A 15,266-nucleotide genomic window follows, 5' to 3' on the forward strand; every position below is an offset into this window, starting at 1 on the left:
GCCGAATGCGCGTGCCTGAAAAGGGGGCATGTCTATAAGATTTATATGATTCTCTGTGTCTTTGTTTAAAATACATTGTCTAGACACATGAGCTGGTTTATGTCGGTTTAACAAAATTTTTCAGCTATGTGGAGCCTGCAAGACAATGTCATGATTATTTTTTTACCTTTATCAATACATCTGCGGATAAGTCTAAATAAGCATTATTATAGCTTATCACGCCTGTCTTGAGAGAGGTTCTCATACAGAACCAAAACGTTGACACTTAATTTGGCGGATTATAACTTTTTAGTTTAGGCTGTGGGGAAGGGGGGGTTAGGTTTAGGCACTTACAGGGGGGGGGGGCTTAGGGTTAGGCACCCCTAAGGGAGCGTTAAGGGGCGGTTAGGTTAGTGAATATAGGAAATACTTACGTGTCAGGATCTTCACTGCCAGTCTTCCAGCGTCGGGATTCGAACCGCTGGACATCCTATATATACACACTATGTAGACAAAAGTGATTGGACACTGACGGCAAATAGATCAACGAGATTTTATTGATGTCAGTACTTTGTAGGTCCACCACGTGCAGTGATTGCCAAAAAGGGTGTCTGCTGTAAACTGCCCACAAGTTCCTGGACAACAGCAGGCGGTATGTTTTGACATTCCGCCTTACGTACAGTGACCAACTGTGACACTGAAGAAGAGATAGAGATATATATATATATATATATATATATATATAGCAACTGCGGGTGGCACTCACAGGACTCCACACAATGTTAGAAGCAAGTAATTTAATATGACGTCAGAATGCCGCAACGCCGCTGCCGACGTCTCTTGCAATATATATATACTAGCGACCCACTCCGGCTTAGCACGGGAGCAATTTCATCTCGCCACAGCCCCTGGCATCTCATAACAACCTACGCCATGTGCCCTGCATCTCACAGCAGCATCCCATATTTCACTTCAGCCCCTTGCATCTCACCACATGCCCCTGCTTCTCACTACTGCTTTTTACCACAGGCCCCCCTGCATCTCACCAGTGTCAGCACAACCCCCACTGCTGCTGCCCTGCAGCTGGCTGGGGCCCGGCCACTGGGATGTGCTGGGAAAGGGAGGAGGATCATGAATGAGAGATTTGTACTGCAGCTACCGTAAGCATTATCAGCAGCATGTCCCCGGGCTGGGGCACCTGTGCATATTTCCGTAAGCCTCCACACGCACCCCTCCCCAGCTCCTGAACATGGCGATAAGCCATGTCCTTTTTGCACAATGTACCCTGTAAGATTATATATATATATATATATATTTATTTTTATATAAAAAAATATCTGGGCTTCCTGCTGAGCTTCCTCGCCGTGTTGCCTCTGTCCGAGAACAGCGTTGACTTCCATGGGAGGTGTCTCCTGTTCACCAAAGGTTTGTGGCTGAGCAGGAACATCATGCTGAAGAGGGAGCACTTCATAGTGGAGGAGTCCATCTGCAGTTTCAGCATAGGGAAGGACATTGGAATCCAATGGTTACTAACCATCAATATTTGTGTTTTTACTATTTGATAGCGACGGTCCGATGTTTGCCAAATGGAAATCATTTGATGGTTTTCTGATGTTTGTTTTTATTAATTTCTGATAGCTATGCCTCCACTAGCTACTGTGACTGCATCAAGGCATCATCATGGCTTCGTTGGAGACTGCCTCTCACTATCTGGGCCCGATTCAGATTTGGGAATAGAGTAAGATAGAGCAAGTAACTCTGTACCTGGACAAACCATGTTGTGCTGCAAGGGGTGCAAATACATACATATGGGGTAAATACTGGTTGCTTTTTCATGTAACCTATAAATGCTGGACAGCTTTTTTTTAAACTGCTATTAAGCTTTCAGTTTGGACATACCCCTCCCAAATCTAAATTTCTCTGCACATTTTAAATCTGCCCCATCTGCAGTGTAGCATGGTGTTACCAAGATGCTCAGTTACTTGCTCTATCTTCCGAATCAGGCTCCCTGTCTGCCTCGGACATGATCCTGCTCCAGTCGTCCCTGATTCCCTTCCCTCTACAGGCTGCTGCTAAACAACAAGGGCACATTGCTAGCTCTGATTGGCTCCCACATTGCTGCTTCAGCACTATGGGCAGCTACTGTATTTCAGTTTGGTGTAAGATTAGTTTTTTTTTTTTCTGTGACTGCTTCACTAAAATAGTCCCTGCTCGACTCCCTTTTGTCACTTAAACCTTCCTCCATCAATGCTGTGTATAGAATAGTGAAAACCCCATCAAAATCCGTCCAGTGGTTCAAGAGATTAGCTTGAACGAACATATTATATATATATATATATATATAACACACACACACACACACACACACACACACACCCACACCCACAAAAGTTTTGAGAATGACAAGTATTGGTTTTCACAAAATCTGCTGCTTCGGTTTTTCTGATGACTATTTGCATATACTCCAGAATGTCCTGAAGAGTGATCAGATGAATTGCAATTGATTGCAAAGTCCCTCTTTGCCATGACAATGAACTTAGGCCTGAGTCAGACCCGCTTGTAAGCGTCCGCACGCTCACTCTGAGCGATGGGCGCACAACTGCGCATGCGTATGGTTCGCAATGCGCATGCGCAAACCAGTCATTGCGGTCGGAAATCGTGCGCTCGTAAAATACAGAGGGGCTGCTATTTTGAGTGACAGAATGTGCCGTTTGTGGGTGGTAACGGAAGGTGCTTGAAAACGGGGGAGTGGTTGTGCGAACGCAGGGGTGCCCAACGGTCAAAACGGCATTTAATTGGAGTGCATAATTAGCAAAGGAGCATCATTGATCACGTCACTTGGTTGTCTTTTAGCCTGAACTCCTCGCAGTGATTGTGGGAAGTAATTCCTACCTCAAGCGCTGTGAGCAGTTCTGATGCCGTTCGATGTTCCCGATTAATCTAATATAAACAGGAGATGACGTGATTTGCGAACGGCAAAGGGGCGTCTTGAAAAAATAGCGAGCGCATTTAGCGGACGCTCGCACAGACAGAGGCGTCCTCACACCACAAAGAGCGAGCACTCAATTTAAATATCCGCCCACTTTTTGAGAGTGAGCGGCTGCAAATAGCGTCCGGGTCTGAATCAGGCCCTTAATCCCAAAAACAACATTCCCACTGCATTTCAGCCCTGCCACAAAAGGACCAGCTGACATCATGTCAGTGATTCTCTCGTTAACACAGGTGAGAGTGTTGACGAGGACAAGGCTGGAAATCACTCTGTCATGCTGATTGAGTTAGAATAACAGACTGGAAGCTTTAAAAGGAGGGTGGCGCTTGAAATCATTGTTCTTTCTCTGTTAACTATGGTTACCTGCAAGGAAACACGTGCAGTCATCATCGCTTTGAACAAAAAGGGCTTCACAGGCAAGGATATTGCTGCTAGTAATATTGCACCTAAATCAACCATGTATCGGATCATCAAGAATTTCAAGGAGAGAGGTTCAATAGTTGTTAAGAACATCCAGCAAACGCCAGGACCTTCTCCTAAAGTTGATTCAGCTGTGGGATCGGGGCACCACCAGTGCAGAGTTTGCTCAGGAATGGCAGCAGGCAGGTGTGAGTGCATCTTCACGCACATTGAGGCGAAGACTTTTGAAGAATGGCCTGGTGTCAAGAAGGGCAGCAAAGAAGCTGCTTCTCTCCAGGAAAAACATCAGGAACAGACTGATATTCTGCAAATGGTACAGGGATTGGACAGCTGAGAAATGTGGTAAAGTTATTTTCTCTGATGAATCCCCTTTCAGATTGTTTGTGGCATCTGGAAAAACACTTATCCAGAGAAGGAAAGGTGAGCGCTTCCATCAGTCCTGTGTCGTGCCAACAGTAAAGCATCCTGAGACCATTCATGTGTGGGGTTGCTTCTCAGCCAAGGGAGTGGCCTCACTCACAATTTTGTAAAGAACACAGCCATGAATAAAGAATGGTACCAAAACATCCTCCAAGAGCAACTTCTCCCAACCATCCAAGAACAGTTTGGTGATGAACAATGCCTTTTCCAGCATGATGGAGCACCTTGCCATAAGGCAAAAGTGATAACTAAGTGTCTCGGGGAACAAAACATCCAAATTTTGGGTCCATGGCCAGGAAATCCCCCAGACCTTAATTCCATTGAGAACTTGTGGTCACTCCTCAAGAGGCGGGTGGACAAACAAAAACCCACAAATTCTGACAAACTCCAAGCATTGATTAGGCAAGAATGGATGGCCATCAGTATGTGGCCCAGAAGTTGATTAACAGCATGCCAGGGTGAATTGCAGAGGTCTTGAAAATTAAGGGTCAACACTGCAAATATTGACTCTTTGCATAAACTCCAATGTAATTGTCAATAAAAACCTTTGGTTACTATGGTATACTGAAGTAAACTTACAAGCATTTCATAAGTGTCAAAGTGGCTAAACCCGTCTAAAGAACAGTTTAGGGCGCCCAGAACAATTAACTTTGTACACATTTCTTCCTGCATCTCAGGAGGCTGAAAGAAGAAATTTGTCCCCTCACGGCTTTAACCATCTGAACGGAGCAACAATTGAATTGCTCCGTTGAGCGCCCAATTGTATAGACGGCGGCGACGCCCAGCGAGGGGTGTCCATAACAATTTAATTCCCCTCTGTGTCATTGTACATAATGTACATCAAATGATTGTTTAAGGAGATAAAGTAAAAGCAACGAACAGGCCTAGATAGTTCTCATTATTCTAGCAAATAGTCCAAAGTGTAACCTCTTGTAGCAGATGATCCCAGGGCCAGCAACAGAAAGCACGGGGCCAGGTACACACTTATTAGATGAAAAGGGCTAAAATGTTTCCTCCCCCTGTGCAATGTCCTGACTGACTCATCGTGGCTGCAGCACTGTTCAATATTCAAATAGAGGAGCCACACCAACTGTCACCCCAACTGCTGCCAAACATCACTGGCAGTTGGTGTGGCTCCTCTATTTGAATATTGGACTGCGCTGCAGTCCCATCTCTGGAGCCGCCACTAGCCATATGATCCTGACGTGGCTTATGAGGCAGACAGCACTACGAAGGGGTAAAATGTGTTTTCACAGATTCCTTAATAGTTCTTAGGCCACAGGTGAGGGAGGAAAATGTGTTACTACAGAGGTGAGGGAGGGTAATGTATTACTATAGCCGTGAGGGAGGGGATGCATTACTATAGAGGTGAACGATTAATGTGTGACCTGAAAATCCTGGGTTATTGCAATGAACATATAACAATCTGGGACTTTGGTTATTGGAAACGGCTCCTCCCGGGTCTAGTCACCCGGGAAGCCAACCCTGCTAGCGGGTAAGGCTCAGTGTGAATGGGTATCCCAGTTCATCCGACCTGTGACCATTTTACAGCAAGGGGAGAGCAGCATTATGGTGCAAGGAGATGATGTAATCTCCAAGCGCCAACACTGCACTCGAGCGTGAGCGGCACCGATCCAGAAACAACATGGATCGGCGCGGCTGTGTAAAAGGTGTATGTCCCGGGTCTGACCTGATTTGGAACCATGTTCCAAATTCTGGGTCAGACCCAGAACATTAGTGTAAAGGGTGAAACCGGGTACATCAGCTAGTATATGCAGTATAGTGTGTGTGTGTGTGTATATATATATTTTGTACGTGTGTGTGTGTGTGTGTGTGTGTGTGTATATATATATATGTATATATATATATATATATATATATATATATACACACACACACACACACACACACAGACACTGTATATAGATACGCACTGTGTATAATATATATATATATATATATTGATATAGTGCTTTGCTTTTATATAGCCAATGAAATATTTTTTTGCTTTGCTCCCAACTCCAAATCAGCCTCACTATACAAAAGGCACAGTGGTTAGCATTGTTACTTCATAGCACTGGGGTCTTGAACTCCCACCAAAGCCCCATCTGTGTGGAGTTTGTTTGCTCTCCCCGTGTCTGTGTGGGTTTTCTGACACATTCTGGTAGGTTAATTAGCTTCTGACCAAAATGGCCCCTGTTCCAGTGGGGCAGGGACTGATGTATATAATTATTGTACTTAGAATAGCAACTGAGCATGCTGAAGATGGCTATATTGTCTCTGCAATAACGTAAGGTTCTTTGGGTCCTAATGGTAGCTATATAAATAATTGTTATCAGTCAATACAGAGAGCATCTTGATGAACCGCATACAATGGAAATAACATTCTAGTGACAATGATACAACAGGGGCATTTTAATTCTATATTAAAGAGAATCATAGTGACCTCTCTATAAGACAGAGGGCCTGATTCAGGGCCGCTCGTTCGCTCCGAGCGATGTTTGCCCAACTGCGCATGCGTACGGATCGTTATACGCATGCGCGAACCAGTCAGTGCGGCCGAAATTCGTTTTTCGCTAAATAGCGAATGCCTGCTATTTTGAGTGACAGAATGAGGCGTATGTGGGTGGTAACAGGGGAAGGTGCTTGAAAACGGGGAGTGGAGATCCGAACGCAGGCGTGCTTAAAGGTCAAAACGGGCGTTTTAAGGGTGTGCATAATTAATACAGCAGCGTCATTGACCACGTCACTGGGTTATTTTATAGCCAGAACTGCTCGCAAGATTGTGGTAGCAAAAACCAACCACAAGAATTGCAAGCAGTTCATACGCTGGTCGATGTACTCGATTAATCTAATAAATAGCGGACATGACGTAGGATGCAAGCGGCCAGGGGGCGTATTTTTCCAAAAAACGACCGCATGTTTTGTTCGCTCGTTCAGACCTAGAGGCGTAAACAGACCGCAAAGAGCGAACGGTTCATTTGAATAGCCACCCCTATTTTCTGGACGAGCGAGTGCTAATTGCGTCCGGCTCTGAATCAGGCCCAGAGAGCAAAGTAATGACCACTTACCAAAACACAATTTTTACATGTGGCTACTATTACATGCCAGCTCTGTCCAGTCACTTTGAAATGCAGTTCTCCAAATTGCTGGTGGACATACAATGCTGACTTCTTTCTGGTGGCTTTACAGTGCAGACCACCCCATAAACTGGTGGCTTTACTGCACAGATCCCAGATCTCAGGCTTCTCTGCTGATAGACGTCATAGGATACTACCCAGGTATTCTGATTAGGTATTATAAACACAATCTGAAGACAGAGTTAGGATACCGACACTTGTCGGTCAGTATGCTAACACTCCCCCTCTCCCTCCCCGGTGCCTGAACCTAACCTCCCTGTACCCTAACCTTCCCCCTAGTGCATAATCCTAACCGCATTACTTACCGCCGGGATTCTGACAGATGTCAGCATTCTAAGTGCCAGCATCCTGACTGTCGGGATATTGATTGGATCATATATATGTGTATGTGTAAGCCCACACTTACTACAGCTTGTCCAACAGACTGGTGTGCATCCTCAGTGTAACAAGCACTGACTTGTAATACACATAAGTACAATTAAAGGCCCCCACACACGGTGCGTTTTTTTTACATGACTTGGCCATTTTCGATCGATTGGAAAGACCAATCGTCTAAAAAGTGCCGTGTGTGGGCATGATTATGACGCCGATGCGCGCTCACGCTGTTGCTGATCGTGGTCGCTGATCAATTGAACCTGCAGAAATATATCCACCTATCTTTCATAATTTTGCATACATCGTTTCTCGTGTGTGCATGATGAACGATTTGTCGTCACTGATCCTGGCCACTCCCCTCCTCCATTTTGTGCCATAGGACGACGGAGAGCGCTGCAGTGTGGGGAGATTTACGTCTTGTTTCAAGTGAGTATACACAGCACCCACTGTACCACCAATGTACCCCCTAGTTAAGCCCTCCCATTATTTAAATTACAACTGATGCATCGTGAGGTTGTTTGCTGCAAACGATATATATTTAAAGATTTTCAATAGTTAACGACCGAACTATATTGTTTGTACAATGGTTCCATTTGTAGGCACAATATTGTTTGTTCAGGATTTCAAGAGAAATCGCAAACGACATTGGATAGTTGAAAATCACACCGTGTGTGGGGGCCTTTAGGATCAGAGGGCACTCACCACTGCATCTGATAAAATATAGCCTTCATTACTCACATACCACCAGTGTAACAATAGCCAATACACTGGTGGTGTGTGAGTTATGAAGGATATGTTTTATCAGATGCAATGGTGAGTGCCCTCTGATACTTGATAGATCTTTATCTAATATTCTTGAAAATGACAAAATATGAAGTTCCAAGATCCCATCAAAATGTGACCACACTGAGGGGTAAATTTACTAAAGTGAGAGCTTTTAGAAGTGAGTTTTAAAAGTGATGTTGCCCATAGCAACCAATCAGATTCTACTTAACATTTAACTAGCACCTTCTAGAAGATAATAGCTAGAATCTGATTGGTTGCTATGGGCAACATCACTTTTAAAACTCACTTCTAAAAACTCACTTTAGTAAATTTACCCTTGATTATGATCAATTTGCAACATAATAGGCAGCACTGATAAAATAATTTATTAGGAAAGTAGACACCAATGCAGAACTATTCTTTTTCTATGGTCCTCATTTAGAGGTGCTCGCAAAATGCGAGCGGCCGCTTCTCTTTTGATGTGCGGCCTCCTGGTTGCTAGCTAAGCTGAGGATTACCACCCACAGCTTTAGCGACCGACCAGGTTGATGGTTGCGATGGTCAAGACCATCGCGGCTTGCGACGAGACCCTAAGGTTGGGTCTTGGCAGCAGGAAGCTCCCCACTGACATCACTGCTGATGTCAGTGCGGCCACCCACAAAACGGCAGGCGTTCCTTAAGGAACGCCTCCTTTTGTGAAACCACCCCCCCGCCACGCCTACAAAACAGGTCGAGCTGTCGATCACCATCGACAGCCGCCCCTTTTGTTGTGAGCTCCGGAGCGAGAGAATTTCTCTCTTGCTCCAGGGCTTGCGCACGCGCAATGCGACCGCTGCGCGTGCCCAGGGCCTAAACATCGACCCGCTTGCGAGTGGGTCTGAATGAGGTCCTATGTGATATCTGCACATTGAGTGCACATTGCTTGGTTAGTGCTGCCTATCCTCTTGCTATTTTGCATGGATGGGTTGCATTGAGTGACCAGTGCCACTCTGTAAGGAAGAGCTTCTCATTATAACCTTGTGTGCCCAAAATAATTTGTCTCTACATGTATTATTTCATTTAAATGCATAATGTAATAATATTAGATGGTTTCCCTGTAAATCATGATTGATTAGTCCTTGAAGACCTACGTGCAATATTATCTAACCCTACTGAAATACAATCAACTTTCCTATTTTGAAATAAAGTCCTAAAATGTTATTTTTGTATCCATAGGAGAAGAAAATGCATAATATCTTTGTATATGGCACCCTGAAGAAGGGGCAGCCCAATTACCACATAATGATAGACTCTAAGCTTGGAAAAGCCGTATTTAAAGGCACAGGCCAAACAGTAGACAAGTATCCACTGGTCATCGCAGAAAAAGCAAACATACCATTTCTCTTGAATATCCCAGGAATTGGCCACCGTATTGCTGGAGAGATATATTTGGTTGATGACCAGATGCTGCAATTCCTGGATGAGTTTGAAAGCTGCCCAGACTTGTACCAACGCGCTGTTAAGAGGATTGAAATATTGAAGTGGAAAGATAGAGATGATTCACCTGAGGAGAGAGCAGCTGGTACCACCATCGAGTGTTTTGTCTACAGCACAACCAGCTACCAGCCGGAGTGGCTTAGTCTACCTCACCTTGACTGTTATGATTCCTTTGGGACACACGGCCTGTGTTATATTAATCATCTGGATAGATTCTAAATGTGGCCACATCAACACAATAGTAATTTTATATCTAATTGTACTACTGCTTCACATTACCCTAATGTAATATATGTAATTCCACATGAAATGCATTTTGTGTCAAATATGTTTTAAATGCAACAACTGTTAATAACGTGAATATGGTGTTTTCTGTTTCATAGGTCATATATAACTTAATTTTACTTTTATAACATTTTCTGATTTAAATAATTTATATCACTAGAATGCACTGATGATATTTGTCAAGGAAACTTACTGCAGCATAAAAAAAAAATGGAATGGGTATGTAATGCCGGCTGTCGGGATGCCTCCTGTCACAATACCTACCGACAGCGGCATCCCGATGGTTTATATCCCGACAGGGGTCGGGTAAGTATACATATCCACCCTTCTTGCAGCCTATCGCTCCCCAACCAGCACCCTAACCCTGCACCCTTAGTACCTAACCCTCCCCCTAGGGGTGCCTAACCCAGCCCTGAAAAAAAAAAACTAACGCTAACCACACCATGCCACACATGGACAGCTCTAGGGGAAAGGCGAGCAGGGGGATCACCCCACGTGACACAAGTCAGTCCCTTACTTTGCAAGGGATGTTTGGACCCCTAGATACACCCCTGTTCCTTACCATAGTAATAAACAGCTCTATTTAAAATAGAGATCTAGGACCTTGCCAGTTCCTGAGCTAGCAGAGCAGAGTCTGCATGCAATAAGTACCAGCAAATGTCAATTACTATTAGTGCCATATATAATACAGACAGGACTGACTGCACCATAAGAGAATACCTCAATATAAATAATGCATATGTACAATGCCAGATATCAGTTACTGTCTAGGTGCTTACATCACTTATAATTAGGTTCCTAATTATTACCCTAGGTCAGGGATGGGGAACCTCCTGCCTGGGGGCCTTATAAGGCCCTCGGTATCATTTGGTCTGGCCCTCAGAACTTTTTTCTGGTAGCCTCATTTGGCTAGCAGGGAGCCTAGAATGGCACCCTGCAGCCAGAATCTATGCAGCAATGCCACCTGGGGTGTCTTTAGGATGCTTCAGACGGTCACACCACTGCCCTTACAGCTCCCCGGAACATCCTGAGGATGCTCCATGCATTGCTGTAATCACCGGCAACTGTGGCCCCGCCCCCATGTGACATCACATGTAGGAGGCGTGGCCAAAACCAGGCCCGCAAATAATGTTCTATATATCAAAATGGCCCTCGGCAGAAAAAAAAGATACCCTTGCCCTAGGTAATGTTGCTATAAAGAAAAATATCCCAATCTCTCATTGCTCGCCCACAATATCCATGTAAAGGCCCCCATACATCAGCAATCGATTGTGGCAATTCTACAATTAGCAACTGATTGTGTATAAAAATCTGCAATGTATGGGCTTCACAGATCGCAGATTGCAACCAAAAAGTAATTGGAATTGTTAAATCAGATTGTCCAACATAGTGGATGACACAGATGGATTGGGGCTGTAGATTGCTAGTGTATGGAGATGATCAGCAGACCGTTACTAGTAAAATGATGAGCCTTTCAAGATTGGCAGATTTGATTTGCTGCAATCGATCTGCAAATCACTGAAAAAGATCTGTAGTGTATGGGCGCAGATTGCTAGATTGGGAAATCCTAACATCGGGCAACAAATCTTCAAATTGTTCAATTGTGGTTTTCATATTGCTGATGTATGGGGGCCTTAAAATAGGAATAAAGCAGAAACTAACATTCTATTCTGTATACAGGTTGAGTCTCCCATATCCAAAATGCTTGGGACCAGAGGTATTTTGGATATCGGAATATTCCGTATTTTGGAATAATTGCATACCATATTGAAATGTCTTAGGTATACGGCCCAAATCTAAACACAGAATGCATTTATGATTTATATACACCTTATACGCACAGCCTGAAGGTAATTTTATACAATATTTTCAATAATTTTGTGTCTCAAACAAAGTTTGTGTAAATACATGAAATTCATTTATGTATCATATACACCTTATACACACAGCCTATAGGTCATTTTATACGTTATTTTTAATAATTTTGTGCCTTAAACAAAGTTTGTGTGCATTGAACCATCAAAAATCAAAGTTTTCACTATCTCAGTCACGCTAAAAATATTCCGTATTTCGGAATATTTGGATATGGGAGACTCAACCTGTAATGAAAATTTATGGCCATTGTCAACTGACCATCAGAAATGTTCTAAAGCACCAGTGAGTGTTGTATTTATTCTGTGTCTGGTTAAACATTTGGCACATCTGCCTGAAATACAGAGAGTTGTCCTGTCCAGGACATATCTGGTCTGACATATATATATACGCATTTGTACACAACTCAGCAGCCAGACATTTAACCACTGTTTTTTATTCATCCCACTTATATTTATAATAAATATAATTGTATAAAATCAGTTTTGTAGGAATGTAATTTCAAAACATGTATCTGGGACAGATTATAAGAAATTATTTATAAAGTGTCAGATGGAGTCTTGGAGTGAATGTGATTTATTCTAGCTGCACCAGTAGATCCCCTTCACCCACAGTGTCGCCAGCCTTGCAGTGCACAGATGTCACCTGGGAAGAAAAAACAATAAAGTCACATTACAAACAAAACAATCATTTTCAGCTAAAAAAGTTCTGTTCTCCATTATTCTATTGAGAGAGAGACAGAACATAGGTGGGAAAATCTGACCTGCAGACAATGTTACTAAATGACCCTGGGCCTTATTCAGAGATGGACGCAATGGAGATTTTTACGTAGATCGAGCGATTGTCATTGCGCTTGCGTTTAAGCCACACTGCTATTATCTAACCCATTCGCAAAGTGAGTGACAGGTAGTCAGCGTTTATGGGAGGTAACGGGGGGGATGGTCAGAAAAGCACAGGTGTGTCTTACCGCTTGTACGCTGTTACATGGGCGTGCATAAATTAGCCATTGCGATTACAGACACAACATGAGAGTCCTCTGCTTGTCAGCTGAGCTGCAGTGTTTGCGGCTGGTCAGACCTGTCGCAAGGGCAAGATGGCTGCTCGATGTGCGTCGATGTTACCAATATTTACGCAGGTAAGCAACGTCGTACACATGAGAAGGCAGCGGTGGGCATCCTTATGCTCTGGTAAGCTTTGGAACTATTGGCATATTCTTTGCAGTTGCGTTCCATGTGAAATTGCAGCTGAGATCACATTAGCGTCCATCTCTGAATCAGGCCCCCTTATTTGTACAGTACGCATTACATTAGTGCCAGACACTGCCCACTCCCATAATAAATTCAATAACAAGTCTCACATCCAAAATCCTAGCTTCACATTGTATGCAGATCCTAATTATTCCCATGGGAGAGGGAAGAGCACATTCCCCATTCACTCCAATGTGACAGTACAGAGGGGGTTCAGCACTTTACTGGCTGCAAAAGTATCAATGAGCACAACCCTAAACAGCGATGTGGTGTATATTATATGTATGATCACTTCTGTCTTATTCTAAACACAATACTGAGGGGGAACAAGTTGCTCCAACTGGTGAAGAATTTATATTAATACGGCATAATTAGATCATAATTATTATGGAACAATCTCAAGGAAATACAATAACAAGTTCAATATCTGAACTGTGTAAGTTATAGTTTCATTTTAAATCTATGAAATTAGTAGTAAAATTATTTTGATACATTTTAATGTTCAAATAATTGTACAAAATATTTAATTAACATAACACATTATTTGTGGTGTCCATTTAGTTTAATTAGGAACACTACAGTAAATTCATCTGAAAATGAAATTGTGTGAATATATGCATACTATGACCAGTAAGTAAGGTGTTTGCTGTGTAAATACATGACGCCTCCCTCTATGACACATGCAGCACTCAACTCCCGCTGCCTGGATTTCTAGTCACCATAGTACAGGAGTAGCCAACAAGATCTACTAACAGTTCACATTTTCCAGACCACCCAGCAGGTGCACAGGTGTAGTCATTACTCACTAACACATTTGAAAAGATCCACAGGTGGGGCTAATTATTTCACTTGTGATTCTGTGAGGAGACCTGGAAAACATGCACTGTTGGTAGCTCTCAAGGACCAGGTTTGGCTACCCCTGCCAAAGTAAAAGCATAAACATATTGATGTATGCAAGCTAGTCATTGTAGAGAACCTCATAATGCTTGGGGGCAGATGTACTAAGCTCTGGAAAGTGATACATTGGAGAGTGATAAACTACCAACCAATCAGCTCCTAACTGTCATTTTTCAAACAGCCTGTAACATGACAGTTAGGAGCTAATAATTTATCACTTTCTAGAGCTTAGTATATCTCCCCCTTTGCATCATGTTATTTACATTGCACAAGTATGTGAATACACATCGCAGCAAATACATGGAAAGTAACAACACATGAGTTTCTTGTAATGTAAATCATTCACCAATGCCTGTATGTACTGCATTGGTCCCTAACCAGGCATAGCTGGAGGCCAAAGATCTTTCACAGTGTACAAATGTTGTTTCAAAACTATGTAATATTTAATTCCACACCCTGCCCTGTAATAGACCTTTGCCACTACCACAGCCATCAGATGAACTACCCATGCTGTATACCCATGCTGATACAAAGGCAGGAGGAACAGACACCGTACCTTTCCAGTTTTGGCAGCTGTCATGCTGTTCTGCATCTTCATTGCTTCAATGACACAGATCTCTTGTCCCTCTGACACCTATCACAATACAATTGTAGCTATTTAGGACACACTAATTTGGGCAATACAGAGTTTGCTTTTCTGCCTAATACAAAATGCAAGAGGGAAGATTCAGTTAAGTACAAAGTTCCATCGGAATCTTGAGCAACGAGCAGCTGCACATGTTGGGGGAGATCTATCAAGCCTTGGAGAGAGATAAAGTAACCAATCAGCTTGTAACTGCTATTTTACAGTCTGTGTTTGAAAAATGACAGAAGCCAATTGATTGGTACTTTATCTCTCTCCAAGATTTGATACATTTCCCTCATTGTGAGGTGCGAGCAAAAATGAGTGAGGTTTTACTTCCCAGATAACCGTTGTTATATTAGCCTGCGAAGGTTCAGACGGAACTTTGTGGCTAATTTAACTGTACCCATAATCTTTTAATATACTTTGCTTTTGCACATATATGTTAAATTATGTTTATTTTCAATTAAAATGCTTTAGGACTTAAATAGGAAGCCTTTAATTCAAAAGGAAGGCTAGAACAAACTTCAGTACTGCAAATTGTGTTCTGTACACTAAAAGACCAAGCCACATCCTAACAGTGGTATCATACAAATTTAAGTGGTGTCTAATCGCTCCAAATGTAGATAATTCATTTATATAGCAAATATAGGTGTGAGCACTTTAAATTCAGTAGTTTATATGCCGACACTGTGTTTTCTTAGCATTTGATAAAAACAAACTGAAATATATTATATTTAAAAAGAGCTTTTTAAGACCTCAGAATATGTGAGCATAGA

The 15,266-nt window shown here is 42.8% G+C and overlaps 2 protein-coding genes across 5 annotated transcripts in view; one reads left to right on the forward strand and one right to left on the reverse strand.

Annotated features, from left to right (window-relative positions):
• The window catches only part of GGACT (gamma-glutamylamine cyclotransferase), a 60,610-nt gene extending 48,374 nt beyond the window's left edge, over window positions 1–12,236 (forward strand). For all 4 annotated transcript variants that reach the window (XM_088458179.1, XM_088458164.1, XM_088458189.1 and 1 more), the window contains one exon: window positions 9,304–12,236. In XM_088458179.1, coding sequence (XP_088314305.1) covers window positions 9,313–9,783 — 471 coding nt within the window. In that variant the 5' untranslated portion in view covers window positions 9,304–9,312 and the 3' untranslated portion in view covers window positions 9,784–12,236. The remainder of the gene's footprint in view (window positions 1–9,303) is intronic.
• PCCA (propionyl-CoA carboxylase subunit alpha) overlaps window positions 11,858–15,266 on the reverse strand; it is a 578,198-nt gene continuing 574,789 nt past the window's right edge. The window contains exons 23-24 of the mRNA XM_088458152.1: window positions 14,422–14,499; window positions 11,858–12,366 (exon numbers count right to left, since the gene is read on the reverse strand). Of these exons, the coding sequence (XP_088314278.1) occupies window positions 12,298–12,366; window positions 14,422–14,499 (147 nt within the window). The 3' untranslated portion in view covers window positions 11,858–12,297. The remainder of the gene's footprint in view (window positions 12,367–14,421; window positions 14,500–15,266) is intronic.

Source organism: Taudactylus pleione, unplaced genomic scaffold (genome assembly GCF_031769625.1).
Source record: "Taudactylus pleione unplaced genomic scaffold, aTauple2 ptg000041l, whole genome shotgun sequence".
In the NCBI taxonomy this organism is placed as follows: Eukaryota; Metazoa; Chordata; class Amphibia; order Anura; family Myobatrachidae; genus Taudactylus; species Taudactylus pleione.